The following is a 27506-nucleotide window of genomic DNA, read 5'->3' on the forward strand; positions in this document are numbered from 1 at the left end:
CCCTGCGGGGCACCCCTCAGTGCTCTCTTGTTCCTCCCAGCCCCCTTCCACCAGTCCGCCCACTCAGGAGTGGCCTCCTCAGCTGCGCCTTCCCTGTCCCCTTATTTGAGAACAGCTTGTCCCCAGAACTGATCTGGAATCAGACCCCTGCCTTCATCTCCACCACGGTCTGGGTCCCTTTCACCTCTAACCCTAAAATGCTGACCTCCATAGCCCCTACCCCCTTCCCAGGAGCTACCAGAGGACCTTTGTGAACACCAGTCAGGGCAGCTTCCCCCTTAGAGCTGAAGCCAGAGTCCTCCCTGCGGCTCACCAGGCTCTGCACCGTGTGGCTATCACCTCCACCCTCCCTTTCTGCTTTCCATATTCCTTCCATCCCTACTCCCTCCATGCTGATCTGAGTGCTTGAATTACCTCCATGCTGATCTAAGTGCTTGAATTAGTATACGTTCTGTGTTGAGGTTGGAACCCCAGGCCTCACATGCTAACCATGCTCTCTACCACTGAACTACATACAGCCCCAGCCTTTAAAGTGTCTCTTTATCACTGTGGCCTTAGATGACTTGGTCTTGATATCTCCCTTGGATAGCAAGGGTCAAAATGGTTTTGACACTTGCCTATCCTACCTGGAACACCCTTCCCTGCAAGGGGGTGCTGCTTTAAGAAGTCATGAAACATTCAGCCATGGAAAGGACTTAAAAGAGTAACATAGGCCTGGGGTGTAGCTCAGTGGTAGAATGCTTGCCTATAATGGGAAAGGCCCTGGGTTTGATCTCCAGCACTGCAAATAAATGAGTAAAGAATAGTATGATAAACCACTCAATCAGCCCTAGACTTGGATATCCATCTCCAACCCAGTGGAGCCCTCTGCCTGTTCCAAGAAGACACCACCCACTAGGAGCCAGTTGTCCCGGAGATCACAGCTTGGTGCCACCTTCTAGAAGTACTTCTTGACCCCCCTTTCTGAGTCACCTTCACACCTAGCCACCCAGCCTGCCTCACCTGACTGTGTGCCCTGCTTTTGCTGACCTGTTTTGTCAACTTTTGTGTGCTGTAGGTGCCAACAGGGCAGAAACAGTCATTTGTTTTCCTATAATATCTACCATGCTGCAAAGGGATCCTGGCACACAGGCTTAGGAAAACTGCCGGAGCAGGGGATGAAAGAGGCCAAGCTGCTGTTGTGCCCAAGCCAATCACCACCAGGGGGAAATAGTGAGCTGCAAAATGGAGTGTGGTCCCCTGGTGCTTTGTACCTGGGTGAGAAGCAGAGAAGGGACTTTTTTTTTTTTTTTTGGATCCTGAGGGTTGAACCCAGGGGCTCTCTTCCACTGAGCTACTACATCCCCAGCCCTTTTTTATTTTTTATTTTGACATAAAATTTAAGTTGCCCAGGTTAGCCTCAAACTTGTGATCCTCCTGTCTTAGCCTCCTGAATCCCTGAGATCACAGGTGTGTGCCACCACACCTAACTCATAAATTTGTTTTGAATTAAGTAATGAGCTGGGTGACAGGAGACCACAAACATAGTAGGGATTTACTCTGAAAATCTTTTTGTGCCTTTTTGATTTGGAACCATGGAAATTAATTAGTTGTTCGAAAATAAAGATGAAGGTGCTGTTGTCCCTCCCAGGTGGGCTGCACCCAGAGTTCTGAGATTTTCCTTCACCTTCCTTTTTAATAATGCTTTCTTTCTTAAAAAGAAAAAAATGCTGAAAAGCAAAAGAAAGAGGTTTCTTGGAGCCACAGAATCTCCCAAACTGAAAACCACATCAATGTCCTCCCACAGGAGAAGGGACAAATTGCAGCTTATCAATTTGTACAATGCTGGGAGATAGAACGGGGCAATTGATTGGCATCAGTACCTGTGAGATTCATATTGTGGACAGAGCAAGCAAGTTACAGATCCCAGCAAATGGATGACAATTACATTAAGTTCAAGGATAGATTTTCCCTCAAGGCATTTGCCTTAGATGTTCCCTGCCTGGTACAGTCTTTGTTAGACATCATTTGTTTCCCTCCTCAGCTCCCTCAGGTCAGAAAGGTGGTCCCCAGCCATTCAACCTCACTGTCCATCTCCAGAACTTTCTCACCTTCCCCAACTGAAACTGTCCCTGTTCAACACTAAATCCCTATTCTCTTCCCTGGCCCTGGCACTCACCATTCTACTTTCTGACTCTGATTGTGACAACTCTAAGGACATCCTGAGTAGAACCATACAGTATTTGTCCTTTTGTGTGGCTTATTTCACTGAGCATGATGTCCTTAGGATTCATCCACATTTTAGCATGAATGAATTTCTTTTCTTTTTATAGTTGTCTAATATTCCATGTGTGGATATATCATATTTTATTTATTCATTTATCTCTTGGACATGTGGGTTTTTCCTTTTTTTTTTTTTTTTTTTTTTTTGCCTAGGTGATGTTTTTATTGATTTATATGCTGTTTAAAAAATTTTTTAGTTGTAACTAGACACAATATCTTTATTTATTTTTATGTGGTGCTGAGGATCGAACCCAGGCCCTCACACGTGCTAGGCGAACGCTCTACCTTGAGCCACAGTCTCAGCCTCTTGATTTATGCTTTTTAAGTGTTTGAAATATTTCATGATAAAACAATTCCACCAAATAGATCTGTATGTAGTATAAAGGAATTATAGCAAAGAAATATCATTAAATGAAAAAAAAAAAAAGTGCCAGGTACAGTGGCTCACTTAGAATCCCAGAGGCTTGTAAGGCTGAGGCAGAAAGAACACAAGTTCAAAGCCAGCCTCAACAACTTTGTGAGGCCCTAAGCAACTTAGGGAGAACCTGACCCAAAATAAAATAAATTAAATAAAAGATCTGGGGATGTGGCTCAGGGGTTGAGTGTCCCTGGCTTCAACCCCTGGAACCAAAATCAACCAAAAAAAAAAAAGAAGTGGCAAGGGGGAGAATGTTCCCTCCACTTTGGGCTCCATTCTATTAACTCATCTGATGCCTGAGCCACAACTCTGATGGGGGACCCGGAATAGCAACCCCAATTTACAGAGAAAGAAACAAGCACAGCAAGGGCATATCTGGGATCTGAATTTGGTGCCCGCCTTGGCGCATGTAACTGCCTTTTCAAACCAACTATCTGCGGTTGCTGGTGTGAATTTTTTAGAGAATGTAGGTCCACACACGTGCCCAATGTGGAAAGAAACCTTCTTAGAAAGATTCGCAGGAAATTTACCTCACAGCTCTTAGGGGTGGGGAGCTGTTTCTTGAACTCTAACATTTAAAAGAACACAAAGGGATTTTGTTTTCAATTCACCAACCCTGGCTTTTCCCAGGTCCTGTGAGAGCTCTGGGGAGGCCCCTCCCTACAGACCAGGCAAGGTCAGGGGAATCCCCCAGTTCAAGCTTCTTCCTGAAAAGTGGCCAACTGTCCCAGTGTGCCCAGGGCTGTCCCCAATTTAGCATGGAAAGTCCCTTGTGGGGGAACCCCCTCAGACCCCAGCAAACCCTGGACACTTGTGGGGTTTGAGGCCTCCCAGCTGGGTGTCCAGATCTAATATCAAAGTTCTAGAAAGAGGCTTCAGACAGTACATGAGCCTTTCCACCCCACCCCAGACCCCTTTTCTTCACTGTCAAGTGGGGATGTTGGTCCCACTTTGAAAGAACCTGGGAAGGCTGTGGAATGCTGAACACTCAGCCCTTGGCTTAGTATTCTGGCTGGGAACATGTGAGCCATTGTTTATTATTATTAGTCGGATTATTACCTTCATTGTTATTATTAGTCACTCCATCTGACATTTCCTGTTGGTCACTTTTGGAATGGCCGATGCTGGATCCCAAGTCCACCAGAAAATCTGTAGTCTAGTCCTAAAACTGGAGGAGGCTCACTCGAGCTGGCTGTTGAAGAATTTGGCACCCTCAGTTTCCTGCTACTGAACTCCTAATGGCAGGGGTGGCAACAGAAAAGGAAGCTCAGGCCGGAAGGCCAAGGCCAGCCCTTCCGCTACAGTCTGGGCCTCTGGCTCCCAGGCCATTCCCACACTGTTTTTACCCGCACCTACCAGGTGCCAGACACAATTCAGGTGCTGAGCACACAGTGGAGAAGTAGACAGACCTTCCATGCCATCCTCCCTCCTGGGGCTGACATTCTAGAACAAAATGTCAGGTTGCAGTAAGGCCAGGGAAGAAAATTAGAGCAAGCAGAAAGGACGGAGACAGGCTTGCTGATTCAAAACAGGAAGTTTATAGGAAGCAGTGAGGTTTTATTTCTTGGCCTGAGAGCTTGGTTTATTTTATTGTTTTTTTTTAGAAAATTTTAAGCTGGGTGTGTGGTGTACACCTATAATCCCAGCACCTCAGGCTGAGGCAGGAGGATCATAAATTCAAGATCACCCTCAGTAGTTTGGTGAGATCCTGTTTCAAAACAAAGAACTGCCAATTTAGTGCAAGGGTAGAGTACCCCTGGATTCAATCCCCAGTATCCCTCCTAAAAAAATGCAAACTTTTTTCTTATGAAATGGGAGCCAGGTGCTGTGGCACACATGTGTAATTCCAGTTACTGGGGAGGCTGTGGCAGGAGGATCACAAGTTCAAGGCCAGCCTGGATAACTTAGTGAGACTGTCTCAAAAGAACAGAAAGGGTTGAGAAAGTAACTTAGTTGTAGAATGCTTGCCTAGCATGTGCACAGCCCTGGGTCCATTTCCTGGTACTGAAGGGGTAGGGGAGCCAGAGAGAATGATGGGTTCTTGCTATGTTGCCCAGGTTGGTCTAGAACTCTTGAGCTCCAGAGATCCTCCTGCCTCGGCTTTCCAAGTTGCCCAGAGAAAGCACATAAGTCAAGGAACTGGGACAACCTCAGGCCAATAACCGCCCAATTCACTACTGGGCCCAATTCACTACTGACTGTAAAATAATCTTTTTTTTTTTTCCTTCTTTTTATGGTGCTGGGAATTAGAACCCAGGACCTTGTGCATGCAAGGAAAGCACTCTACCAACTGACCTATAGCCCCAGCCCTAAAAACAATTGTTTTTTATTGTTATAAGGAACAAAGTTTTGGGGTTATTTATTATGCAGCAATAGAAAATTAGTAATTCCCCATATCCCTGTGGCTACTGGGGCTGGAACCCAGGGACACTCTGCCACTGAGCTGTTTCCACGGGCCTTATTTATTTATTTTGGTATGGGGTATTGAACCCAAGGGGACTTCACCACTTCACCACATCCCCAGCCCACCACCACTTTTTTATTATTTTTTTTTAAGTTTTAGATGAACACAATACATTTGTTTTTATGTGGTGCTGAGGACGGAACTAGTGCCTCACACGTGCTAGGTGAGCGCTCTACCACTGAGCCACAACCCCAGCCCCCCACACCCCCCCACACTTTTTTTGTATTTTATTTAGGGATCGGGTCTCACTGAGTTGCTTAGGACCTCGCTAAATGCTGAGGCTGGCTTTGAGCTCGCTATCCTCCTGCCTCAGACTCCCAAATGGATGGGATTAAGGGCGTGAGTCACCGCGCCAGCGCCTTTTTTAAAATTTTGAGACAGGGTCTCACAAAATTGCCCCAGCTGGGGGCTGGGTTGTGGCTCATAGGCAGAGCGCTCGCCTACCATGCATGGGGCATTGGGGTCCACCTGTGACTAAAAAAAATATTAAAAAGGAAAAAAAATGTTGCCCGGGCTGGCCTCAAATTTGCGATCCGCCTGCCTCAGCCACCCAGATAACTGAGGTTACAGGCCTGTTGTTTTTTGTTTTCCCCCCTCTTCCTGAGGAGAGAACTCAGCCAGAGAGGTGGGGTTGGCCAGGCAGAGATAAGAGAAGTCATGGGGGAGAGTCCATGAGCCGCTGTCCCGGGGTCACGACCGTACAATCCGGACTCGAGCCCTCAGCAGTCTGATCAATCCACTCTTCAGTCGTTTTGCGTACAAACTCCGCTCCTCCGCCCGCCACTGTAGGCCACTCTCTTCCGCGTGTCCACGCCCACGCCCACGCCCATGTCAGCCAATCGCAGACGCTGTGGTGCATCCGGGCGCTCACCTAACCAATCGCTGGCCCACGAAGTTAGGCCAAGGACCAATCGGAGCGGCATCTTCCGGCAGGGCGGAGCTACGGCCCACGGGCATGCGTGTTTCAGGGTGCCAAAGGGAGGTGGAGTCCGGGCCGCCAACTTGCGGGGGTTTCCCGCAGTGGCGGAGCGGGGTCTAGGGTTCGAGACTGAGTCCCGGGAAAGGGTGAGTCTGGACGGGACACCGAAGCGGCGCGCCCGGGAAGTCATCTGGAAGAAGGCTTGAGGACTGGATGCACTTATCAGAATGTGGGCGGGAGGGAGCCCCCACTCCCTCCGGGCTGGCCAGATATCCAGCGGGTGCACAGCGCAGATACTCCCCTGACAGGGGAGGTTTGGAGGTGGTAGAGGGTCCGGAGGTGCTGCTTCATGGGTACACACCTCACTCCGATTCTATCTTCAAAGCTGGTCCTGGGTCCAGTGGAGACAGGAAGGAGGAAGTGGCCACCTCAAAAGTCTCTTTCTCAAGATGTCATCCCAGACGGTAACGCGAACGTTCATTAAGCGTTTGCTGTGTGCCAGGCTCTGTGCCAAGCACTTTTCCTGCCTCCTTTCGTTGACTCTTCCCAACATCTGTTTGAGGTAGACGTTGGTACATGCCCATTTTCCGGGTGAGGAAGCTGGCTCGGAGGGGAGCCCAGGAATCTGGCGGTTAGAACATTCTTCTCTTTCCAGCGCTGTCTTATATCAGTAACATCTCCAGAGTCGCTGATAGTCTGGTGAAACTGGAGACCCGGACCAGGAATCGGGGGTACCAAGCTGGTCACAAGTGTGTGTCTTTCTCTGCCCCCATGCCCGGGGGAGTCAGCAGGGACTGGGCTCTCTTGCTGGGATAGATGCAGGGAATGGGAATTACTGGGATGGCGAAACCAATTGTAATGGATTTATTTATTATTTTGTGGTACTGGGGATGGAACCTAGAGGGTCTGGGGCATGCTAAGCAAGCCCTCTACAACTCTGCACCCTCAGCCCCAATAATACTTTTATTCTCATTTGGGTGATGCTCATTCATTTTTTCATGCCAATGTCCATGTTTGTGCTGAATGTGCAGGACCGCATTGAAGCCTCACAGTCATCTTTCCAGTCAACATTCTCAGCACCTCCACTTTCCAGATGGGGAAACTGAGGCCTGCAGTGGCTAAGAGAATTGTCTGAGTTGTCATAAGAAGTCCTAGGATGCACACCCAGGTTTGTTTTATCACAGTCTGCCTGCCTGGTTATCTCAGGGAAGTTGGTTTTTTTTGTGTGTGTGTGTGTGTGTGTTTTCAGTGCTGGGGATTGATCTCAGGGCCTTGCACATTGTAAGCAAGTTGTCTACCACTAAGCTACATCCCCAGCTCAGGGTGGATTTTTATATTGGTGCAAATTTGTCAAAATAAGGGAAAGTTCAAACCAGGCGTGGTGGCACACACTCATAGCCCCAACTACTTGGGGGTTGAGGCAGGAGGTTGCTTGAGCCCAGGAGTTTTAAGACTAGCCTGGGCAACATAACAAGAAACCATTAAAAAAAGGAGAGGTAGTGTTACTAGTGTCAGATGTAGTAGGTGAAGAGGCATACCACCCTGTCAAAAAAATGTGGAAACTAAGGTTCAGGGAGGGGAATTGGGTGCCTAAGGTTTCACAGCCAGGGAGCCAGAATCTTCCCCCTTGGGCTTCAGCCTGGGTAGGTGCAGGTAGAGGTGCTAAGGGGGCCTGCAGAGAGAGGCCTGGGAGCTAATGTGTTGTCTTCTCCCAGCAGAGTCAGCTTTGAGGAGCATGCCTCTCTGTCAGAAAGGGGCTGCTGCAAAGGGCAGCAAGCCTCATAGGGACAGAGCTCAGCCCATGGCTGACATGGGAGGTCTGAAGGTACTTCTGCACTGGGCTGGCCCTAGTGGTGGAGAGCCCTGGGTCACCTTTAGCAAGTCCTCGCTGACGGCTGAGGAAGTCTGCATCCACATCGCACACAAAATTGGTAAGTCCAGGGCACTGACGTGATGGCCAGTGTTGGGGGATGAGAAAAGCCAAGCCCATCCATCCATCTGCAGCTTCATTCAGCAAATACTGAGTGAGCACCAACTGTATGCTATCACAAAATCAAAGCGCTTGTGTAGCTGATATTCTAGGAGGGAAGATGGCAGGAAATAATTTTTTAAAAAGACAAAGAAGACTGTATCAGAGGGCAGAGATGATGAGAAAAATTAAGCAGAAAAGTGACTGGTGGTGAGAAAGTTGCTCTGAGAGGATGCTTAACAAAAACTTAAGGAGATGAGGGAGGGAGCCATGGGAATGTCTAGAGGAAGATGGTTCCAGGCAGAGAGAACGGCAAGTACAAAGGCCCTCAGGTGAGAGCTTGCCTGGAACAGCCAGGAGACCAGTGTGGCTGGAGTAGAGTAAATGAAGGGGAGCTGGGAGGTAAGAGAAAGGAGGCGACAAGTCAGTGGTGGAGCCTCTTGTGGACCATGGGAAGAATTCTGAATTTGACTTGCAGTGTGGTGGGAGCCATGGAGGATTCTGCACAGAGGAGAGCTGTGACTAGGCTTGGGCTCCCAGGTGCCCTCTGTCAGCTGCTGGGGCAGATGAATAGCAGGAACCCGAGACCTGGGCAGGGGTGATCTCCAGAAGGGATCCATCCACAGGCCGTACCTCACAGGCCTTATATGTCATGGGAAGAAGTTTCAAGGTGACACTTTCTCCTGAGGGAAGCAGGGATCAGAGCCATGGAATGATGTGGAGAGTACCCAGTGGATGTTGATTTGAATCATGGTTCCGGAGGCTGGGAAGTCCAAGAGCTTGGTGCTGGCACCTGGGAAGGCCTCTTGGGCATCATAGTGTGGCAGGGGTGAGAACAAGTGAGCAGGTCAGCTCAGGCCTTTCTTTCTCTTATAAAGCCACTAATGCCATCACAAGGACCCTCCTGTCATGACCTCACCTAATTCTAATTACATCCCAAAGGTCCCACCTCTAAATGCCATTAATAAATGACTCTGGAGATTAAGCTCCAACACAGGAACTTTCTTTCCTTATTTATTTATTTATTTATTTGGACTAGGTATTGAACCTAGGGGCACTTAACTGGGTTATTTATCTATTTATTTATTATACTGGGGATTGAACCAGGGTACTTATCCACTGAGCCACATCCCCAGCCCCCTTTATATTTTATTTTGAGACAGGGTCTCGCTAAGTTGCTGAGACTGGCTTTGAACTTGCCATCCTCCTATTTCAACCTCTCAAGTCATTGGGATTATAGGCATGTGCTACCGCACTAGCTCCAACTTATGAATTTTAGAGGGACACCTTCAGACCATAGCATGGGATGTAAGGGTGTTCTGGCTGTGACATCTGTCACCTCATTGAACTCCAGGGTTGATTTGACTGACATGGCTAGCTAGGCAGGTGTCCCCTTCCTCGCTCACTACTCCATGTGTGCCCCCTTGAAGTGGCAGCTAGGCGGAAGAGGACGTTACCCCTTCAGAGGAGGACTGCTCTTCCATCAAGTGTATGTAAGGAGCTGGGTGTGCTCCCCTGCTAGACCCTCCAAACTACAGCGTGGGTGATGGGACTCCTGCCCAGCAAAGGGAACAACATGCATAGAAGCCCAAAGGGCTTGATCTGTTTGAGGAAGCAAGAGACTAGACATCAATTTTCAGAATCTGGAAAGAGAAGTAAGAATTGAAACCAGAACATAAGCAAAAACCAGGTCATGGTTACTCATTGCATAAGTGTTGGTCTTTCTTAGTGCAAACTGGAGAGCCATGGAAAGTTTATGCTAGAAAGCAAAGCACTAAAGAAAAAAGAATTGGAAAAAAAAACCAAAACGGACTGAGGCTGTAGCTCAGCAGCAGAGCGCTTGCCTAGCATGCGTGAGGCACTGGGTTGGATTCTCAGCACCACATAAAAATAAATAAAATAAAAGGCATTGTGTCCATCTACAACTACAAAAGAAATTTAAAAACAAAAACAAACAAACAAAACAACAACCTCACTGTAAACCTAACTTCTAAGCCATGCAAGGCCTGGGCTTTGGATTTGAAAGAGGTTGCCTGAGATAATCGATTTTGAATAGGTTTATTTTGGTTCCAAGTTTCAGGCATCCCAGACCATGATTGGTTGGTCCTATTGCTTTGGGCCTGTGGCAAGGCAGCATATCATGGCAGGAGCATGTAGTGGAACAGAACCCCTTACCTTACAACCAAGAAGCAAAGAGAAAGGCTCAAGGATCCCATGGTCCTCCTCAAAATACAGTCTCCATGACCTAAAGACCAATCATTAGATCCCACCTTTTAAAGACTCTGCCATCTCCCAGTAGTGCTACCCTTTGGCTAAGGCTTTGAGGAACATTTCATTTTATTTTTTATTTTGTTATTTTTAAAAATACCTTTATTTTATTTATTTATTTTTATGTGGTGCTGAGGCTTGAATCCAGGGCCTTGCACGTGCTAGGCGAGCACTCTACCGCTGAGCCACAACCCCAGCTGAGGAACATTTAAGATCCAAAACGCAGCAGAAGTAGATGGATCTCAAAAAGATAAAGAATGTAGAAAGAGCAGGACTTGGTGACTACTTTGATATGGAAGGTGTTCAAGAAGTTCTTCAAGTTCTGGCTTGAAGAACTAGGCAGAGGAGGTGCGGGTTTGGGGACTATAGATGAGGTCTATTTGGAATAAGGCACATCTGAGGAGGCCTTTGATGTCCGAGGAAGACAGCAGAAGGTGGTTGGATATATCTTTTGGGCTGGAATTACCAGCACATTGCTAGCTACTTCTAGAATTGTGTTAGTCTGGGATATGTTTTGCCACTGTAGAAAGCAACCCCCAAATCTTCTTGGCTTAAGGTAATCAAGTTTTTCTAAAATCAGATGCAGGTCAAATGGCTCAACTCCTCTTCAGAGCTTCGCCACTCTGTATAAGGAACTTTCAGCCCTCTTAGGGGATAGGAAGATGGCAAGAGAGTTTATTTCCAGACTCAGTAGGGTACCTATACCTTCAGTTTACATCCCACTTGTCAGCACCCAGTCCATAGTCTCATCCTACCTGCAAAAGAGACTAAGGGAATATAGTTCCCCTGTGAAACAGGGTCAACAAATTGCCTGGTCCTCTCCACATGTATAACATAAGGCCAGCTGGAGGCCGGGAAGGAGACCCGGGGAAGGCATGTGAAAGGAGATAGCAGGCCTGAAGGTCCTCAGGGCTGATGGCAGCAAATAACATGGCTCCTGACCTCCTTACTCCCCTGTTCCAGGCATCACTCCACCCTGCTTCAATCTCTTTGCCCTCTTTGATGCCCAGGCCCAAGTCTGGCTGCCCCCAAACCACATCCTAGAGGTCTCCAGAGATACAAGTCTGACACTGTATTTCCGTATGAGGTAGGTGGAGGCCCCTTGAAAACCTTTTCCCCTTTTGTTCTGGAGCTGCTCAGTGCCTCTGCTAAGGTGCAACTGTGTCCCTCCCGTCCCTGCAGGTTTTATTTCCGAAACTGGCATGGCATGAATCCTCAGGAGCCAGCTGTATACCGCTGTGGACTCCCAGGGGCTGAGACTTCCTCAGAACCGACAGAGCAGGGGGTGCAACTCTTAGACCCAGCCTCATTTGAGTACCTCTTTGAACAGGTGTGAGCAGGGCTGGAGGACAGAACCATTTGTGTCACGTTTGGGAGAGTCAAGGAACTCCCACTTCCCTTTCCAACTTGATACAACTAATACATTTCGACTCAGGCCATCCGAGTTTGGGCTGAATGAGAATAAGTGCTGGGATAGACTGGGAAGAGCAGGTGTATGTGCTGTGTATTTAGCCTTTCTAGCAAATGGTGGTCTCTCCTTCCCCAGGATGCCCAGAAGCAAGGAACTAGGTTTCTCTCACTAGGGAATGAAATCATTCTCATACTTCCCTTTCTGCCTGATTCCTACTCCCAGGGCAAGCATGAGTTTGTGAATGATGTGGTATCCCTGTGGGAGCTGTCAAGTGAGGAGGAGATCCACCACTTTAAGAATGAGAGCCTGGGCATGGCCTTTCTGCACCTCTGCCACCTCGCTCTCCAACGTGGCGTCCCCCTGGAAGAGGTGGCCAAGGAGATCAGGTGTCTGGGAAGGGAGTGGGGCTACTGAGTAGCATTGGGGGCTGGGTGGGCCGTGAATATTGCCATGTCTTCCTTCATTCAGCAAATGCTTACTGAGCACGCCCTGTGCTAGCACTAGCTCTAGGTGTTGTGGACACAATTCCAAACACGTCAGACAAAAATCACTCATCTTCTGGGAGCTCACATCTCATGAAGCAGGCAGGCAATGAACAAGATACAAAAGGGAAATGTACAGTGTTTTAGATGGCGATCAATGAAATGGGGGAAATTAAGCAGGAACCCAATGTGGTGTCCACGCCTGTGATCCCAGCGATTTGAGAGATTGAGGCAAGAGGATGGCCAATTCAAGGCCAGCCTGGGTAACTTGGTAAAATCCTATCTCAAAATAAAAAATAAAAATGGCTGGAGAATGTAACTCAGTGGTAAAGTGACTTTGGGTCCCAACTCTAGTACTAGAAATTAAATAAATCAGGATTGAGTGTAGCCCAGGGGTTGGACACTGCCTAGCATGTGTAAGGTCCTGGGTTTAATCTCCAATGCTACAAAATACTACAAAAAATAAAAATAAAATAAGTAGGAAAGTGGAACATGAAATATCAGGGGTGAGAGGTTTATCATTTTATTTCTGTATTCATTTATTTAGTTAATTTTTTTTTTTTTTTTTGTGGTGCTAGGTGCTAGGCAAGTGCTCTACCACTGAGCTATATCCCCAGCCCTTTGTTTATTTTCTGAAACAGGGTGTCACTATGTGGCCCAGGCTGGCCCTGCACTCCTAGGCTCAAGCTATCCTCTACTCAGCTTCCAAAGTAGCTCAGAGGACTTAGTTTATATTGTTAAATTGGTTAAGTTAGGGGATTCTTCATTGTGAAATTTTGTAGTCAAGGAGGTGAAGAAGGGAGCTATACACATGTCTAGGAGGAAACCATTCTATACAGAGGAACTGCCTGTGCCAAGGCTCTGAGGCTGTTTCCTGCCTGATGTGTTGGAGGAGGTGTGGCTGGAACAGCAGGAGCCAGGGGTTATGGGAGGAGGTTCGAGCAGGGAGGTGGGGACTTGGCAGATCCTTAAAACTCTTGGCTTTAAGAACTCATTAAAATTCAAGGGAAGGCAGGGCATGGAGGTGCACACCTATAATCCCAGTGACTGGAGAGGTTAAGGCAGAGGATTTCAAGTTCAAAATTCTCAGCAAATTAGCAAGACTCTGTCTCAAAATAAAAAAAAGAGGGGGAGGCTGGGGATGTGGCTCAGTGGTTAAGCACCCTGGGTTCAATCACTAGTACAAATAATAATAATAATAATAATAATAGTAAAAATTCAAGGGAAGGAAGGAGGTTGGATTCTGGGGAGCTGGAAGCCAGCTCTACTGACAGAGCCTTGGGGGATCCCTGCCTTGCAGTAAGGGCTCAGATCATCAGGACACACTGTCTGGAGGAGGCAGCACAACAGTTGTGTCTTTCAGATCAGCTTGTTTTGGAATTTTTTCGCTTCCCAGTGCTGGGGGTTGAACCCAGGGCCTTACACATGCTAGGTACATGCTATACCACTGAGCTACATCCCCAGCCCCCAGCTGTTCTTGAAGCACATATTTTTTTAGTCCCTGTCATGGTGTCACTCTGAAGGACTAGAAATGTGACAGCAATGTACAGGAGGAGGGAACACATCCAACCTGGACATCAGGGAGTGTTTCCTAGTTAGGGAACGTCTCTGCTGAGCCCCAGAGTTGAGTTGCTTTATCCAGTTGAGTTGGCAGTATGTTCTAGGCACAGGGAACAGCATGTACAAAGGCTCAGAGGCAGAAGGCGGCTCGGCTCCTTTGTAGGCAAACTGGATGCAGGTGATTGCCTGAGTGAGTGTGGAGGTTGGCCACGCCCTTTTCAGAGTACTGGTGAGCCCTGGGAAGCTTGGAAGTGGGGGAGGGAGAGACTATCTCAGGAGATAGAGACCAAGGCACGGAAACCTGTGATCTGGCCATACTGGTGGTCGGTTGCAGGCAGGCAACAGGCAGAAGGGGGTGGTTTGGGAGAGTGAGGAGTTAGGACTCTGTGAGCAGCAGAGAGACCTCCCAGAGCTGGGTTGTTTATTGATGGTTATAAAATGAATGATTCAAATAATAGCGAGTTCTCCTGTGATGGCAACAGCCACACTCTGTCCTTACTGTGTGCTGGTCCATAGTCCAAGCATTGCAGGCAGCAGTTTGCTGAGTGCTCTCATCCGCCTTGGAGGTGAGCACCATTTGGTCCCATTTCAAAGATGATGCTCTAAAGGAAACGGAGCCCTTTCAAGCTTTCAGAAGTTGCCTGAGACCTGGGATTTCAGCTCCAGTGTGTCTTTGGGAGGTCTGGGCCCTGGACCCCCACAGCACCCAACTTCCCTGGGTTAGTCCTGTGTCAGGTCTCTCTATCCACTTTCTTGTCAGTGTGCATATTCTCTCACCGAGGCAGCTGGTTAACCACTGAGAGAGGGGTTAAGCCACTTGTCCTATGTCATTCAGCCAAGCCTGCCAACCAGGTCCCTGACCAGCCCCTCCATGTCAACCCCACAGCTTCAAGGACTGCATCCCACACTCCTTCCGGCAGCAGATTCAGCAGCACAACGCCCTTACACGGCTACGCCTGCGCAATGTCTTCCGCAAGTTCCTGCATGCCTTCCAGCCAGGCCACCTCTCTCAGCAGATCGTCATGGTCAAATACATAGCCACCCTGGAGCATCTGGCCCCCCGCTTTGGCACTGAACGCATACCTGTGTGTCATCTGGAGCTACTGTCTCAGGCCGAGGGAGAGCCCTGCTACATCCAGGATAGCAGGCGGGCCTCCGCGGACCACAGCTTGGAGCCTGCCGTGGGATCCCCCACCCACGAGGTACTGGTGACAGGCACTGGTGGCATCCAGTGGCGGCCAGTACAGGTGGAGGTGAGCAGGACACCTCCTGCCCTCTGTGGGTTCAGGCAGGCCTGGTGGGTGGTCTTTGCTCACCTCTGCTGGTGGGCTGCTGAGTTAGCAGTGGTGAGCCCTTTCCCCACCTACCTCCAGGCTGTGTCCCTTGTCCCCTGGGGTCTATCTCTTGGTGAGCATCCTCTGTCTGTCTGTCCCCTGGAGACCTGATTTCTGGGGCCTACACCCCTGGGGAACCCTTCATTGTCTGGCAGTTGGGGATGGGGAAGGATTCTCCTCTCTGTCCTCCTTGAGGTCTGGCTTCATCCTATGTGTCTCTTGGGGATGGGTCTCCATCCTGCCTGTGGCAGAGGGACTCCTAAGGGAGATTCCAGAACAGGTGACTGGCCCTCCATCTCCTGACCCCTGGGGATGGTGCAGGGGATAAGTGGGCTGTGTCCCGCTTTGTCTTGTGCCCCACTTGTTGGATTTGCAGGGTTCTAGTGACGTCAACGACAGCAGCAGGAATTCCCAAACCCACCTGTCTGGGAAGAAAGCCAAGGCCCGTGAGGCGGGTGGCCAGACAGCAGACAGGCCGAGGGAGCCACCCTGGACCTACTTCTGTGACTTCCAGGACATCACGCACCTGGTGCTAAAAGGGTGCCGTGTCACCATCTACCAGCAAGACAACAAGTGCCTGGTGGGGCCTGGGGCGGCAATCGGGCGGGGGGCAGCTCTGGCCTGTGTCACCTGCCTGACATGCCCCTGGCCTGCAGGAGCTGAGACTGCCTTCCCGGGCCGCGGCCCTGTCCTTCGTGGCGCTGGTGGACGGCTACTTCCGCCTAACAGCAGACTCCAGCCATTACCTGTGCCAGGAGGTGGCTCCCCCGCGGCTAGTGATGAGCATCCAGGAGGGTATCCATGGGCCCCTGCTGTGAGTGGCCAGGGCGAGGAAGGTGGCCAGGATGGGTGCCCTCCCTCCAAAGCCGCTCTGCAGGAACTGCATGGTGTGCAAGTGCCCGCCGTGTGAAAGAGCACCCCCTGCGGTCCTCTAGAGTGTGCACGTGTTCGTGCACATGTGTTGGCTGTGTGGCACAGGTGTGCGCATCTCAGCGAACACGTGTGTTTGTGTCTGTGTGCGTGGGACGGCAGGCACACTTATGTGTGCATCCAGACCTGCGTGTGAGTTCAGGCACTATTTGTGTTCACCTGTGTCCAGTGAGGGGCTACATGCAGCGAGGGTACCTGGGATGATAGAGGTGCATTTGGGACTGTTACCCTGTAGGACTGGATGTTTATTGTGTAGCTGTCATTGCTCTGGTGATAGCATTTGGGATTAGCGTCACATGTTGACATTGGCATTGCACAGAATGGGTGGTTTTCATGGGACAGTGTGTTGCACCAACCCGGGTCATTCAGGGGCATGTTGGGGGTGTCCACCTGTGTGGGGGTGTCCACCTGTGAGGTGTATCTCTGCTGGGATATGTGTGTCCCTGTCTAAAGGTTCTGTTGGTGACCTGGTGCTGAGAGTATGAATTATCCGTCCCCACGTAGGACGGATGTGGAGATGTGTGTGTGGTTCTCTGCATGCTGTGAGGTTTGTGACTGTGGCTTCTCTAGTCATTGGCCCTGTGTCTCGCTGTCCCTTGTACTACCTGTGATGCTGGGGCTTAGCACCTGGGGGTGTCTGAAAAGGGTCTGACCTCTCAGAGGCTTGTCCCTCTACCAGGGGAAGTGTAAGTGGCCATTTTGCTTCCTGTGACTGTCATCACAGGTGTGTGCTGCCACAGTATGGGTGTCTCTGGACCTGGTAATTATGTCAGCCACTTTGTGTGTGGCTTCTTGCCCTACATGGCTGACACCTTGTAGTGTCCATTTGTTCTAGTCTTTAATGTCTGTGATGTCAAGGCCCCGGATTAGTCCATTTTTTGTTTCTGTAAAAAACATGAGTTCTTTTAAAGAAAAGAGACTTATTGTGGCTCAGAGTGTGGTCCAAGGTTTGAGGGCCCATATCCGGTGGTGGCCTCCTTGCTGGCAGCCCTAGGACAGCCCAGAGCATCACCTGGCCACAGACAGGCAGCACAAGAGTGTCTCTTCTGATCTCCCCCTCTCTTCTTTTTCTTTTCTCCTTCCAACACTGGGGTTTGAACCCAGGGACCCACACATTAGGCACATGCTCCAGCACTGAGCTATACTTCAGCCCTTTTTTATTTTGAGACAGGGTCTTACTCAGTTGGTAAGGCTACCCTCAAACTTGTAATCTTCTTGCTTTAGCCTCCCAAATAGCTGAGGGTACAGAGAGGCACCACCACGCCCAAGTTTTCTTCCTCTTAAAAAGCCACCAAGATTCAATATGAGGGCCCTACCCTATATTAGTCAGCTTTCTAATATTTATAATAAAAGACCTGAGACAATCAACTTATAAGAAAAAAGATTTGACTCCCAGTTCTGGAGGTTTTGTCTATGGTCAGTTGGCCATGTTGCTTTGGGCCTGTGGAGAGGCAGCGCATCATGGTGGAGTACATGGGAGCAGTACTGCTCATCTCGGCCAGGAAGCCAGAGAGCATGAGGAGGAGGAAGAAGAGAATGGGGTCTCAGAATCCCCTTTGAGGGCATGCTTCAACAGTCTGGAGCCCATGAGCCTCTACCTCTTAAGTTTCTACCTCCTCCCCAACAGTACCAAACTGGGGACCAAGCCTTTGGGGGGGACACAGAAGATCCAGATGATGGCATACCCTCATGAGCTCATCCATTCCTAATCTCTGTCCCTGAGGCCCTACTGTTACAATTGTCTCTGGAATGTTCCTCAGGGGCTCCTGCGCTGAAGGCTTGGTCCCCAGTGCAGCAGTGTTCAGAGTAGGGTTTGGATCATGAAGGCTCTCACCCGCTCACAGGTTCAACATTGGACTTTCGGGAGGTGGTGGGAACTGTAGCAGGGGGGCATGGGTGGAGGAGTTGATCCCTGGGGGCATGCCCTGCAAGGGTATATCTTGTCCCAACTTCCCCCTCCCCTGGCCACTGTGAAGTGAGCAGCTTTCCTGCATCAAGCCCTTCCTCCATGATGCGTCCGCCTCACCACAGGCCTAGAAGCAATGGAGTCCACTAACTATGGAATCAGTAGCCAGAATCAACCTTTCCTCCTTTAAATTGATTTTCTCAAGTATTTGGTCAGAGTGACAAAAAGCTAATGTGTCAAGGGGATTAGACTCCAACATGGTTTTCGGAGGGGACAAACCCTATTCAAACCAAAGCAGCCCCTTTGTTGCCCTGTCACACTATGTAACCAGATGTATCGGTGGTCGCTGTGTGCTAGACTGTCCGTGTGTCCCCCTGCATGTGGCTATGGGTGGTGTGCACCTATCCCCCATTTGATGGCTGTTTCCTGTCTCAGCCTGTAAACCATCTTGTTAGTGGCTGCCTCCAGCATTATGTACCTGTGTGTGTGCCTGTTCTCTGCTCTCATGCTTGTGTCTCGTGTGAGCGGCCGTGTGTGTGTGTGTGTGTGTGTGTGTGTGACTTTTATCCTAGCTGGTGTGTGTTCCTCTGGGCAGGTCTCATGTTGTCTTTGCCAGGTGTAGGTCTATCAGTGGCCCCAGGTGGCCTAATGGCACCCCTCTGACCCCCCCTAGGGAGCCCTTTGTGCAAGCCAAGCTCCAGCCAGAGGAGGGCCTCTACCTTATCCACTGGAGCACCGTCCACCTGCACCGCCTTATCCTCACGGTGGCCCAGCCTGACCCGGTGGGCCTGGGGCTCGGGGGTCCTGGGCTGGGGTGGGGCCTGAGCCCTACCTGGACGTCTGCTCAGTGCTCTTTCCACCCACCCCAGGCACCTGGAGTGCAGAGCTTGCGCATCCGGAAGTTCCCCATCGAGCAGCAGGATGGGGCCTTCGCGCTGGAGGGCTGGGGCCGCTCCTTTGCCAGTGTGCAGGAGCTGCGGGGAGCCCTGCAGGGCTGCTCCTTGCGGGCCGGGGACGACTGCTTCTCTCTGCGTCGCTGCTGCCTGCCCCAGCCCGGAGGTACAGGGTGAGCCATGGGGTGGGCAGAGCTTCTCTCCCCCATGCCAGTCCGTGTCAGCCACTTTGCATCTGCCCCCAGAAATCTCCAATCTCATCATCATGCGCGGGACTCGGGCCAGCTCCAGGCCACTTAACCTCAGCCAGCTGAGCTTCCACCGCATCCACCAGGATGAGATCACCCAGGTGGGGTGTGGTAGGGACAGGGTCCCTGGGGATGTGGTAGCTGGGGCCCTGGGAGGTCAGCAGGCAGCTGGCATCACAGCCGTATTCTATGCTACTTCCTGCAGCTATCCCACTTGGGCCAGGGCACAAGGACCAATGTATATGAGGGCCTCCTGAGAGTTGGGGGCCCTGAGGAGGGCAAAGCAGATGGCGGGGACTCCCCCAAACCTGGAGGGGGCTGTGGGCAGCAGCTGCGAGTGGTGCTTAAAGTACTAGACCCCAGTCACCATGACATCGCCCTGGTGAGTGTGCAGGGTGGCCTGGCGTGTTGTGCAGTGGGGACAGCGTGCCGGGTGAGGTTCACAGCCCCCCACCTGCCTGGTTCCCACAGGCCTTCTACGAGACAGCCAGCCTCATGAGCCAGGTCTCCCACGCACATCTGGCCTTCGTGCATGGTGTCTGTGTGCGCGGCTCCGAGAGTGAGTGGACCCCATTATACCCTGTGGTACATTGGAGCCCCCACTGGTACCCACGACCTCAGCTGTTCCTGACCCCTGACTACAATCCCAGCATAGACCTCTTCTCTGCTCTCCTCTGTCCCCACCACCCCCCAGGCTGTATCCTGACCATCAAACTGTGCCCCACTCCTGACCACGTGCCAACCTCAACTTGCATCCAACCCCAGATTACACCTTGGCCTCACCTATACCCCTCCCACGGCTGTGGCCCAGCCCTCAGCCTCAACCCTGACTGCTGACCCCATCCCAGTCTCCATCTCATCCCGGCCCCCTCCACAGCCCAGCCTGGTCGCCTCTGACCCAGCATTACTCTGGCCCCCAGCAGACTCCAGCCCTGTTGTGTCCCTTGGTCCTCCCAGACCTCAACCTCTGAATATCCAGCCTTGTCTAGAACCTAAGGCCACCTCTGTCCCTCCTCTGCATGTCCCTACTTATACAGGATGACCCCAGCCCCACCAGGACCATAACCCCAAGTGTATGTCTGTCTCTCTTGCTGTCCCCAGCACTGGCCTTACTCCCGCCTTGCCCGCCTCCATTGCTCTTCTATCCTGACCTTGGTCCTGCCCTAACCTCCTCCTCCACTTTTCTCCATGCTCCACACCCTCTGCCTCACCCCATGCTCCATCTTTTTTGGAAGGGCGGATACTGGGGATTGAACTCAGGGGCACTCGACCACTGAGCCACATCCACATCCCCAGCCCTATTCTGTATTTTATTTAAAGACAGGGTCTCACTGAGTTTCTTAGCACCTCGTTTTTGCTAAGGCTGACTTTGAACTTGTGATCCTCTTGCCTCAGCCCCTCGAGCCCCTGGGATTACAGGAATGCGCCACATTACCCCACATCCATCTTGCATTTCTTCTCTCCCCAGACTCACTCCCAAACCTGACCTAACCTTCTGTCCCCACAACATCCCCAGCCACAGGCCCAGCCCCCAAGTTGGCCCCTGGCCCCATGGAGGTGGGAGGCCCACAGAAGGTGGGACGGCCTCTGCAGCAGCTAGGTCTTTTCAGACATCATGGTGACGGAGTACGTAGAAAACGGGCCCCTAGACGTGTGGCTGCGGCGAGAGAAGGGCCATGTACCCATGACCTGGAAGGTGGCAGTGGCTCAGCAGCTGGCCAGCGCCCTCAGCTACCTGGTATGTGGGCTGGGCTGGCACCTGTGTCAGTGAGGGAGGCTGGATGGCTGGGCTTCGGGTGGGTGGCCGAGATACATCACTTGGACAACATGCCACACCTGGGAGATCTGTCCATGAGTCCATCTGTCCTGTGCTCACTGTGTCCCAGGTCCCCTGGGTACTGTCCTTAGATGCTGTCTTCTGTCTCTGGCCTTTCATTGCCCAACCCTTCCTGTATGATCACCCCACTTTCCAGAGTTCCACCTTCACCTTCTTGTTCAGTGGGCACCCTCTGCATGCCAGGCCCAGACCTAGACCTGCAGATAACAGAACAGAACCGGCAAACCCCTACCCTCAAGGCATTTTCACTGGAAGAGTATCTCTGGGGGATTGGTTCCAGGACCCCCAAGAATACCAACTACACAGATGTTCAAGTCCCTTCTATAAAATGGAATAGTGTTTGCCTGGAACCACCTACACCCTCCCGAAGGCTGTATTTATTTACTCACTTATTTTACTTATTTAGGTCCTGGAGACTGAACCTAGGGGCACTTAACCACTGAGCCACATCCCCAGCCCTTTCTTATTTATTTATTTTGAGACAGAGTCTCACTGAGAAAGGTGGAACTTTAGGTAGGTAGGTTGGAAGGCCTTACTAAGGCCACCTGGGAGTGAGAGAGGGAGCCAAGAGGACATTAGACTGGGAACAGCAAAGGGCACTGGGGCAGGAGTACACCTGACATGCATTTAAGGAAACTGCAGGGGCCTCTGGCCTTTCATCCCTGGCCACAAGCCTTAGCCACCAAGTTTGGGAGAACAAGAAGGACCCATTCAGCCCCGTGCTGCCTGGCCCCATGCTGCCTGGTCCCGATAACAGTGTATTGTCTTGGCATCCCAGTAATGACCAGGACATCCTTTTCACATGGCTGTCCCCATGAGGGCCTCATGGGATGGGGGTTGTGGATCAAGTCTGTGCCCCTGCCAGGTGGCCATCCCCCTCTCCTTGTCTGTCACCCCAGGAGGACAAGAACCTGGTTCATGGTAACGTGTGTGGCCGGAACATCCTGCTGGCACGGCTAGGGCTGGCAGAGGGCACCAGCCCCTTCATCAAGCTGAGTGATCCCGGTGTGGGCCTGGGTGCCCTCTCCAGGGAGGGTGAGTACCCAAGCAGGGCTGGCCACAGGGACAGGCTTCCCTACTCCTCTGCACTTGGTGACTTTGAGCATGGCCTGCAGAGAGGGTGGAACGCATCCCCTGGACCGCGCCCGAGTGCCTGCCTGCTGGGGCCACCAGTCTGTGCACTGCCGCTGACAAGTGGGGCTTTGGTGCCACCCTCCTGGAGATCTGCTTTGATGGGGAGGCCCCCCTGCAGGGCCGCGGTCCCTCTGAGGTATGACCAGGGGAACCCTGGGCCCAGGGGATAATTGTATCCCAGCTTTTTACAGTCCTTGTGGAAATCAGTAGTCCCCAGCAAGCAGCGGGCTTCAGCTTTAGGCAGTGACAGACAGAGATGGGGAAGCGCAGGCTGAGGGAGTGGATGCTGTTCCTTCTTGTCCTCCCAGAGCTGGTGCTCAAGGCTCTTGACCAGGGACAAAGGGCATCTGAAGAGTCAGGCAAGGCTTCCCAGGGGAGGTTTGATCTAAGTGCAGAATTAGGCCAATGAGCCAGACCTGGCACTGCAGCGGCGGCAGAGGGCCTGGCCTGGGCAAAGGCCTGGAGACTGTGCTACCCTCAGGGAGCTGCAGTCTGAGAGATGAGGGGCAAAGAGCAGAGGTGGGTGACAGCCACAGCAGGATGTGCTGGTGGTGAGATGCAACAGCTCCCCAGAGGCAGCTGGGCGCGGCTCTTCAAAATGGGAATGACAACAGCAGGCACCAGTGGGCTCCACCTCTTTTGAGAGGGGCAGGACTGGGGCCACGCTGAATCCCATGGGTCCCCACACACACAGAAAGAGCGGTTCTACCAGAAGCAGCACCGCCTGCCAGAGCCCTCCTGCCCAGAACTGGCTACCATCACCAGCCAGTGCCTGACCTATGAGCGGGCCCTGCGACCTTCGTTCCGCACCATCCTGCGCGACCTCACTCAGCTGCAGCCCCACGGTGAGCCCCACCTTGGTGCTGGCACCCCAGTGGGTAGGAGAGGGCTGGGGTCCCTGCTGATGCAGACATGGTGTCCTCAAGGTCTCTGTACAGAGGCAGGGCCACTGAGTCAAAAGTCAGAGTCTTGGGGGAGAAGTTCAACTTCTTTGGACGAATTGGACCCTTGCAGTTTTTTTCTTTTCTCTCTGGTGTTTTCTGCCCGATCTCACTATATCCAGGTGTTTACTTTTGGTTTCTCTTTGTTTTGCGGGCTGGGAATGGAACCTGTGACCACCCGCGCTAGGCAGGCTCTCTATGACTAACTGTGCACTTTGTACAGAAAGTGGACTCTTCCAGCTGTTGAGGGGGAAGTTTCCTTCCTGGGGATGCTGGGGAGCAGTGTCCCCCGGCTGCTGGGGAGAGGGCCGGGGTTGAGCCTCACCTGTTACGACTTCCAGATCTAGTGGACGTCTCCACTGTAAATCCAGACTCACCAGTGTCCGACCCCACGGTTTTCCACAAGCGATACTTGAAAAAGATCCGGGATCTTGGTGAGGTGAGGGCAGAGCCTGGAGAGCTGGGGGTGGGGCCCACCTGTGGAATTAAGGGAGGTCCTGCCTAAGGATAGTTTTGTGTTGTGGATGGGAACACCCTCAGCTTTGAGAGAGGTCCCCGGATGTAGGTCCAGGAGACCCATCAACACAGTAAGTAGGGCCTGGGGCTTTCTGAACAGATCTGCTAGGAGGTGTGACTTAGAAACACAGGAGTGGGGTTTTCTCTTCTGTGCACTGCGGCCAGGGTCACTTTGGCAAGGTCAGCCTGTACTGCTATGACCCGACCAACGATGGCACAGGCGAGATGGTGGCCGTGAAAGCCCTCAAGGCGGACTGCGGGCCCCAACTCCGTTCTGGCTGGAGGAGGGAGATCGATATCCTGCGCACGCTCTACCATGAGCACATCGTCAAGTACAAGGGCTGCTGCGAGGACCAAGGTGGGCCGGACTGGGTGAGGCTTGGATGTGCGGGGCTGGGCTTAGTATTGTGGCCTTTTGGGCAGAGCCTCTGGTTTGTTCAGTTAGAATCTTGCAACCTCAGGATGGGGTGCAGCCAGGCAGCCTCCTTTCCAGCTGGGGGTTGCCACCTGCTGAGACCAAGAGGGATGAGAGCACTGGTCCTTCCCTTGCGCTGGGACAGGAATCAGAATGGGTCCATCTTGTTTGAGGACTGGGCCCAGAGTGTGCGGGTCCTGGCTTTCCTCCACACCTAGGAGGGGACCCCTGGCCCGTCCCTCTGCTTCCCCTACGAATCCTTTTTTGCAACAGGCGAGAAGTCAGTGCAGCTGGTTATGGAGTACGTGCCCCTGGGCAGCCTCCGAGACTACCTACCCCGGCACAATGTTGGGCTGGCTCAGCTGCTGCTGTTTGCTCAGCAGATCTGTGAGGTGGGAGGGCCCCCCACCCCGTTTCCCAAACCTACGGCTGATTTGGCCGGCCCTGAACGACTCTGTCCTGTCTGCTAGCCCGCTCCTGCGCACTGGGCTGGGTTCCCTTATCCTTGAACTGACTTCCATCCACCAGCTTCTTTGTGTCCAGTTCGCCAGGCCACACCCCCTTGGCTCCGCCCCAATCCACCTGCTCAGTTGGCCACGCCCAGAACACTCCTTCGGCCCAGCTTTGCTCTTGTCCCTCACCAGCTTCCTGGCTCCTCCTTTGCTTGACCCCCACCTGCCACCCTGCTGTCTTCAGCTGGGTCCCCCTAAGCCTAATCTGACTGTTCCCCAGCCATCCTGGTCACCTATCCTCAGGCCCTGCTGTTGGGGGCTGATCTCCACCCCACTGATCCTGACTCACCCCACTCCGCCCCCAGGGCATGGCCTACCTGCACGCGCAGCACTACATCCATAGAGATCTAGCTGCCCGCAACGTGCTGCTGGACAACGACAGGCTGGTCAAGATTGGGGACTTTGGCCTAGCCAAAGCCGTGCCTGAAGGCCACGAGTACTACCGCGTGCGCGAGGATGGGGACAGCCCTGTGTTCTGGTGACCAGGCGGAGACACAGTCTGGGGGTGGGAGGATGGTGCAAGGGTCACTGGGAATAGGCAAGGTCGAGGAGACTGGGTCTGAGAGGGCAAGACCTAGTCCCAGTGAGGTTGGGCGGGACCTAGAGATGCAAGGAGGTGGGGCTAGAGCTCAGCATTGCCTGGAGGGTGAGGTCAGCTTGGCTTGGTCAAGTAGATCTTCACTCCTCTCAGGCTGAACCCTTAAGAGTGGGATCCCAACTGAGGCCAAAGGGGTCCTTCAGTTGTACCCACCCGCATGAGGGTTCTAGCCTGGTCTGACTCCCAAGCCCTGAGTCCAGTCCCTAGACCTGAGTGTTGCCTCTCTGCAGGTATGCCCCAGAGTGCCTGAAGGAGTGTAAGTTCTACTATGCGTCTGACGTCTGGTCCTTCGGGGTCACCCTCTATGAGCTATTGACATACTGTGACTCCAGCCAGAGTCCCCCTTCCGTAAGTGCCAGCCCCACACCCTCACCCTAGAGTAGGCTAGGGGAGTTAGAAAGGCAGGCATTCACAGCCCAGCTCCCACCCTAGTAAGTACTTCACCTACCTGAGCCTTATAGTCCTGACCTGGAAAATGGGCCATTTGCAGTGCAGGGGGCTGTGAGTGTGATGGAAACTCTGCTCAAATGGACACAAGCAACATAAGAGCAGTTTATCCCACTATTTGCAAATGCCACTGGGAATGGGGCCTGAGTCATCAGGAGGCACATACATCTTCTTGGTTCTGTACTCTATGGTAGCATCGCAGGCTGGCTCTCCCTCCTCTCTGGCAACTGTGCCCCCAGCCCTCCAGGTACCCACCTCAGCCCAGGCGACCAAGGGTCCTCTTTCCTGCATAATTCCCAGGACTTCCTCTGATTGGCCTAGGTTGACGCATGTACGCCTGTAGCCAATTACTGTGTAGATGAGGGTCTCAGGTTGGTCAGGTCTGAATTGAGGGGCAGAATCAGGAAATTGTTAGATTGTCCGCAAAGGCAGAATGCCTTCATAAAGTTAAATAAATAATTTTGATTTGGGCATTTTGGGCAGACCATATCGCAGCTACTCCAGAGGCTGAGGCAGGAGGATCACTTGAGTCCAAGAGTTGGAGACCACCCTGGGCAATACAGTGAGACCCAGTCTCAAAAAATAATAAAAACTTTATGACAGGTAGAACCAACAGGTCGCAAGGCTTAAGAACAGTGAGCCCCTGAAGGAGGCTTAGCATGAAGATCAGATTACCTAACTTTTATAGTAACCCCAGTGGAAGATGTTAGCATCCCTTTTCAGGGATCAGCAAACTGAGGCCCATAGAAGCTTAGTGGCAAGTCCAAAGTCACAACCTAGAAGTGTCAAGGTGGGATTCGAACTCTAGCAGTCTAGTGCCAAGTTTTTGGCTAGTCTTCCCGGCTTCTGGGAAAGAGCTTGTCTTGATTCTACCGTAGAAATTCCTGGAGCTTATAGGCCTCACCCAGGGACAGATAACTGTGCTGAGGCTCACTGAGTTGCTGGAACGAGGGGAGAGGCTACCACGACCTGACAGATGTCCCTGTGAGGTGAGAGCCTCCTGCCTTTTCCTCTGCTCCTGCCTTCAAGCCACAGAACCAGCAGCAGCCACAGCCCATTTCTCCTTCCCTAGATCTATCATCTCATGAAGAACTGCTGGGAGGCAGAGTCCTCCTTCCGCCCTACCTTCCAGAACCTCATACCCATCCTCAAGATGGTCCATGAGAAATACCAAGGCCAGGCTCCTTCAGTGTTCAGCGTGTGCTGAGGCACAAGGGCAGCTCTGCCTGGGGGATGTGCCCAGGCAGTACCCATGGAGAGGGCTCCTACTCCCACCCCAAGAGGAGGAAGCTGACCTCACACACCCCTTGTGCCTTACTCCTGTCTGGAGACTCCATCTCTATGAACTGACTTCACTTCCTTGGCCATGAACCTGACCATGACCCTGAAAGACCCAGGATAGGCAAGGGGCTAATCATGTCCTTGGATCCCATCCTTTTGCCTTCCCCCAACTCCCAATTTGAAACCCACCATCTTCACTGGCTGGTAATGAAACTCATAATTCCTTGCTGCAGGCTGTGGCCTTTGGGGCCCATCTTCAGCAAAGTGGGTTTGCTAAGGTCTACTTTGGGGGACATGCAGCTAGAGTGAGACTGAAGAGGTAGCAGGATTCAGCTTTTAAACTTCTGCTTCTGTCTGAACCATTCTGGTCGGCTGGGGTGGAGCTCAGTGGTAGGGCGCATGCTTACCATGATGGGGGCCCTGGGATGTCTCTAGCTCCAATAGTAAAAAGTTAAGCCACCTGCTCAGTCTGTGCCTGGTACACAGAAGGCACTAAGTAACCACTTGTTAAATGTACAAAATACTGGGTGGGGGGGGCACTTGTCACATAGACGTGACCTAGCCAGTTTCACTCTTTCCTTCCTGTGCGGCCACAGGAAGGAAATGTATTCACCTCTTTGGGCTTCATATCTCAGCTGTGGGGATGGTGGTGCTCAGTACCTCATAGGATGGAAGTGTAAAGAGCTGACGAAATGGTGTGTGTAAACTGCCTAGCAGGGAGACATGCAGATGATGCTTAATAAACATTTGATATTATTGTT

General features: G+C 51.9%; 1 protein-coding gene across 5 annotated transcripts; it reads left to right on the top strand.

Annotated features, from left to right (window-relative positions):
- The first annotated feature begins 6102 nt into the window (after positions 1-6102).
- Tyk2 (tyrosine kinase 2) lies at positions 6103-27506 on the top strand. 5 transcript variants are annotated; one of them, XM_071602765.1, is made up of 27 exons: positions 6103-6209; positions 6449-6625; positions 6719-6812; positions 7095-7231; positions 7779-7994; positions 11264-11387; positions 11483-11630; positions 11934-12097; positions 14640-15006; positions 15464-15667; positions 15744-15901; positions 18597-18705; positions 18793-18982; positions 19062-19165; positions 19270-19446; positions 19536-19623; positions 20675-20802; positions 21801-21936; positions 22017-22171; positions 22730-22880; positions 23318-23415; positions 23658-23850; positions 24181-24299; positions 24725-24897; positions 25248-25365; positions 26343-26453; positions 26537-27506. In XM_071602765.1, the coding sequence occupies exons 5-27, from the start codon at positions 7799-7801 to the stop codon at positions 26669-26671; spliced, it is 3546 nt and encodes a 1181-aa protein (XP_071458866.1). In that variant the 5' UTR covers positions 6103-6209; positions 6449-6625; positions 6719-6812; positions 7095-7231; positions 7779-7798; the 3' UTR covers positions 26672-27506. The 5 variants fall into 5 exon arrangements, with proteins under 5 accessions (XP_071458866.1, XP_027811003.2, XP_027811004.2 ...); XM_027955202.2 differs by having other exon boundaries at positions 7782-7994; XM_027955203.2 differs by lacking the exon at positions 6719-6812 and having other exon boundaries at positions 6449-6654; positions 7782-7994.

The sequence above is a fragment of the Marmota flaviventris genome, chromosome 1 (genome assembly GCF_047511675.1).
Source record: "Marmota flaviventris isolate mMarFla1 chromosome 1, mMarFla1.hap1, whole genome shotgun sequence".
NCBI lineage: Eukaryota > Metazoa > Chordata > Mammalia > Rodentia > Sciuridae > Marmota > Marmota flaviventris.